The following is a 5,000-nucleotide window of genomic DNA, read 5'->3' on the forward strand; positions in this document are numbered from 1 at the left end:
AAATAAGGAATCCGAGAAATAAGTGTTCATAAGACTATGGTAAAAATGAAAGAAATGATCAACACTGGGAACTGATAGTTTTGGAAACTGGCTGGAACGAGAATAAAATTGTTTTTAGTTATAATTTTGGTTATAATTTTAAAGACTTTTCCGATCTTTATCATCCGGAACTTTGCGGAGGAAGACAGGAAACATGAATGAGAACGTCTTCAGATGTCTGCAGATAGAAGACAGGGAAAAAAGCTTCCTGTCCGTTGAACGGACGTGATACTATTCATGTAAATACGAGGCACAATCAGGAAGAGGTCGCTACGGTCGCTGAACGCAAATAACGAGACGGAAAAACGCTAGATTTCAGCGTGTGGACCAAACTTATTTACAAAATACAAAACTGTGAGCGCAAATAATAAAATGGAAGAATGCTGATTTCAGCGAGTGGACCAAATTTGTTTACGAAATACAAAAGTGAGAACGCAAATAATAAGATGAAAGAATACTGGATTTCAAAGTGTGGACCAAACTTATCTACAAAATACAAAAGTAGGAGGGCAAATATAATGGACGCGAGGAAACGCTGGATTTCAGCGAATGGATCAGGGTTGTTTACAAAAGACAAAACTGAGAAGAAGTCAGGTAACGAAGGCAGGAAGGAAGGAAGGACGGAAGGAAGGCGTTGTTATTAAAAGGTGACATATGGCTTGAACAACGATCTTTTTGGAGAGACAAATCCGGTTATGTAATTTAAAGATAAAACTATACAGAGAGCTATTGAGAATCTGTACCAACTCCACAGTTAAGTGTACAAACATACTTAGAAATAAAACATTACAGAAAGCCTCCGAGAATCTGCACTGTGGATTGCTTTCTCCAGTTGAAGACTCATGCTACAGCGGGTATTTTTAACTATCTTTCATAAACCGTAATACCCGATAAAAAAACAGTTAGCAGCTAATATCTATGAGGAATATCTACGAATTCTGGTTTCTGTTTGTTATAAAGATTCGTCACTATTATCACCATCATCATTACGAATTATAACCGTCTTAAAATCTTTCGCTAAGAGTCATGAAGACGTATTTTATTTTCCAGTTCTTTTACAATGCAGTCCATCATTAAAATTGAAATTAAGTTTTTTTTACAGATGTTATTCTCTTGTAAAATCCAGAATACCAGATTTTACCGTGAGGGTTTTTTGGGTGGGGTTTTCTGAGAGACCGTAACTATAAATTGGCCTGGTTTTTTTTTTTTTAAATGAGGGAGTCGCTAAAGAAACGATACAGATCGCAAATCACCTTACTGATATAGGCCGATGCCTTAGTTTTAGGTCTCATAATAAAACAAGTAAAAAACCCGCAATCGAGTTTTCTGTACAGCAGCTATAGCGTATAATCAAGGCCACCGAAAATAGATCTACTTTTCGGTGGTCTCGATATGCTGTATGAGCCGCGGCCCATGAAACTTTAACCACGGCCCGGTGATGGCTTGGCCTATATCGTTGCCAGATGCACGATTATGGCTAATTTTAACCTTAAATAAAATTAAAACTACCGAGGCTAGAGGGCTGCAATTTGGTATGTTTGATGATTGGAGGGTGGATGATCAACATACTAATTTGCAGCCCTCTAGCCGCAGTAGATTTTAAGATTGAGGGCTGAGAGAAAAAAGTGCGGACAGAATAAAAAGCGGACGGACAGACCAAGCCAGCACAACAGTTTTCTTTTAGAGAATATTAAAAAGGAATGTGTTCATAAGTTAATAAAAGGTTTTACAGCAAGTTAATAAACAATTTTATTTAAAGTAAATTCAGAAAGTTAAAAAACTTATTTTTATACGTGAATAGATCCTTTCGTTTTCGGTAAATTGATAAAACATATTGTTTACAATAAGCTGATATAACATTTCGTCTACAGTAAGTTGATAACCGTGAGTTATAATTCTTTCTTATAAACTGGCGTAACTTTCGCGCTCTGTTTGAAATGATTTTAATTAATCTAATTACAAGGCAACAAAGGTTGTTTTTACAGAAAGATGAATATAATCGAGGCTTAGAAAATAACGAGTCGAATAAGCTAAGATAAATTCTTTTAAGAGACAAAGCCACGACGAACATATTATTATCACCCCCCTTCAGAATACTGATATCACCAGTATACGATATCTTCCGACGTCACGTGACCTCGTACGCGATATGCGCACGTTACCGAACTCCCAAAAGATTTAACAATCCGAAAAACATTGCCAACAGAACTTTCGGACGGAGTTACCTTACGAAGAACTAGTCAGATCACTTCCACTTACATGATTCATTTCGGTCTAAAAATTTTTGTCTCCTCCGAGGTTTTCCCAACCGAGGATTTTTTTCCTTTTCTAAAAGGGGTGTGGCGCCCTTGGAAGGTAGATTGCGGGGGAGCCAACAAAACTTCCGACGGACGGAAGGATCGGAGACCTAGTCGAGAGCACAAGACGAAGGTTACACGGAAACTGAAGACAGGACGCCGGTGACCCTCTTTTTATAAACTGCCGTGTGTTGCTTATGTTGCCGCGTGGCATTTTCTTTCGCCCGTGTGCTTTCTAACGCTGGTTTATCATCATACGCCAGCGGTTAGCTCCACCCCCCTTCCCTCCCAAATAGGAGTTCCTTCTCCCCGCCCTTCCCCCACACTCTCCCCCACCCCTGCTTCAGGCACCCCCCGCAACCCCTCTTGTGTTACAAACATCCTGTTCCAGAAGGGAGAGAGCAAGAGAGAGAAAGAGACAGAGAGAGAGAGAGAGATAGAGAGAGTTCAGGAGAGAGAGAGAGAGAGAGAGAGCACGAAACGTCAGGGAATTCCTTCAGTGCAATCGGAAAGATCATATACGAAAGATGACGACATTCGTGGAACTGGGCGTAAGAGAGAGAGAGAGAGAGAGAGAGAGAGAGAGAGAGAGAGAGAGAGAGAGAATGGATTTGTCATCTATCTGTCATTCTTTATTTTCTTCCACAGCGAAAGATACCTGTGTGTGACCCCACCATGCCATGTGGGTCAGTGGGTGCCCAATCACAATTCGTCTCGAACCGGTCGCCGGTCCAATCGACCAATCACGAGCCTAGAATCTGGCGCTAAACAGGAGTTTGAGGCGGCAATCGAAGTGAGTGTTTGTACCAGTTCTCGATTTTTTTTTTTTTTATCTTTTTATTTTTGCAGGCTCAGTTCGTTCTGGACCGGTCCTACTCGCTTCGATATGAACGGGATTTATCAAATAATTCGGCGGTTGTTTCCAGAGACAAGAGACGAGAAAGTTCTCGGGGAGGAAGGAAGACACGTGCTTCCAGCGCGCAATGAGACAGAAACTCCTGCTTGAAAAGCAACTGATGAAAAATAATAATAATAAAAAGGTGAAAAGTGGTATGTGCTGAAAATGCAGACCCCGATAGCCGAAATTTAACCTAAATCGAGTGCTACTGGAAATGCACAAAAAAAAAAAAAAAAAAAAACACTTCAGTGTGGAGACTTCATAATAGGCCTATCTTAAGCAGCCGTAGACCTAAGGTGGAAATTTATCAAATTCAGATTCAAAATTGATTCATATGAAAACAATTATAGTAGATATATAAAAAAAAATGAAATTATAAATATATAAAAATATAAAATATAAGTAGCCTATACAAAAATATGAAATTATAATGATACAAAAAACATAAAGCTATAAATATAAAAAATGTAAAAATATAAGTATACAAAAAATTTGAAAGTATAAATATTGGTAAAATAACTTATCACTTGTGTCTAACGACCTGATAAAATCAGCCAACGCAAATATTCTAGAATTTCTTTCAATTGTTCAAAATAATGACGATGCTAGAGCCAAAACCTACTTTACGGTAAACAAGTTCTTTTATCGCTAATATTTTCCAAACTTCTCCCGAGATCATTAGTCTGTATAATTTCCTTTCAACTTCGTTTGTGCTTCTACACAAAGACTTTTTGGATAAGAAAGAAAAGACTTATTTTGATGATAACACAGACTCTCATTCTGATAATAACACAGACTCTTATTTTGATATCAACAAAGACTCTTATTTTGATAACAACTAAGACTTACTTTGATGATAACAAGAACTTTTTTTGATAATAAAAAAGACTTATTTGATAGTAACAAAAGCTCTTATTTTGATATTAACAAAGGCTCTTATTTTGATAAAAACTAAGATAAGACTCTTATTTTGATGATAACACAGACTCCTAGTTTGATATTAACAAAGGCTCTTATTTTGATACTAACAAAGGCTCTTATTTTGATATTAACAAAGGATCTTATTTTGATACTAACAGAAGCACTTATTTTGATATTAACAAAGATTCTTATTTTGTTAATAAGACCGGATCTTATTTTGATATTAACAAAGGTTCTTATTTTGATATTAACAAAGGATCTGATTTTGATACTAACAAAAGCACTTATTTTGATATTAACAAAGATTCTTATTTTGTTAATAACACCGACTCTTATTTTGATATTAACAAAGACTCTTATTTTGATATTAACAAAGACTCTTATTTTGATAATAACAAAGACTCATATTTTGATAACAAAGACTCTTGCTTTGATAACAACAAGAGCCGACTGATAAAAAAAAACATACGTTTTAGAGTTATGATGCAGAACAAGAGCATTGTAGGTGGAGACTATCTAGTGAGTCTCTGTTTTTTTGGTAGACTCGCCTTTTCCAGAGCACACTCCCCCTAGGGAAGACGAACTGGATTGCCAAGAATGTTAAGATTAAAAAAAGAAGAAGGCGCTACTGAATGGGAATCTGTTCTTTAAGTATGGACAAAAGGCTAAAAAATTTGTTTATATATATATATATATATGTGTGTGTGTATATATATATATATACACATACATACATATATATATATATAAATATAATCATATTATATACATATACATATATATATATATATATATATATACACATACACACACACACACACACACACACATATATATATATATAT

At 36.0% G+C, this 5,000-nt stretch overlaps 1 protein-coding gene across 1 annotated transcript in view; it reads right to left on the reverse strand.

Moving 5' to 3' along the window:
• The window catches only part of LOC136854885 (uncharacterized), a 23,380-nt gene extending 20,886 nt beyond the window's left edge, over positions 1-2,494 (reverse strand). Inside the window, exon 1 of the mRNA XM_067131418.1 lies at positions 2,299-2,494. Within this exon, the coding sequence (XP_066987519.1) occupies positions 2,299-2,307 (9 nt within the window). The 5' untranslated portion in view covers positions 2,308-2,494. The remainder of the gene's footprint in view (positions 1-2,298) is intronic.
• Between the last annotated feature and the right edge of the window lie 2,506 nt (positions 2,495-5,000).

The sequence above is a fragment of the Macrobrachium rosenbergii genome, chromosome 3 (assembly GCF_040412425.1).
Source record: "Macrobrachium rosenbergii isolate ZJJX-2024 chromosome 3, ASM4041242v1, whole genome shotgun sequence".
NCBI classification, from domain to species: domain Eukaryota; kingdom Metazoa; phylum Arthropoda; class Malacostraca; order Decapoda; family Palaemonidae; genus Macrobrachium; species Macrobrachium rosenbergii.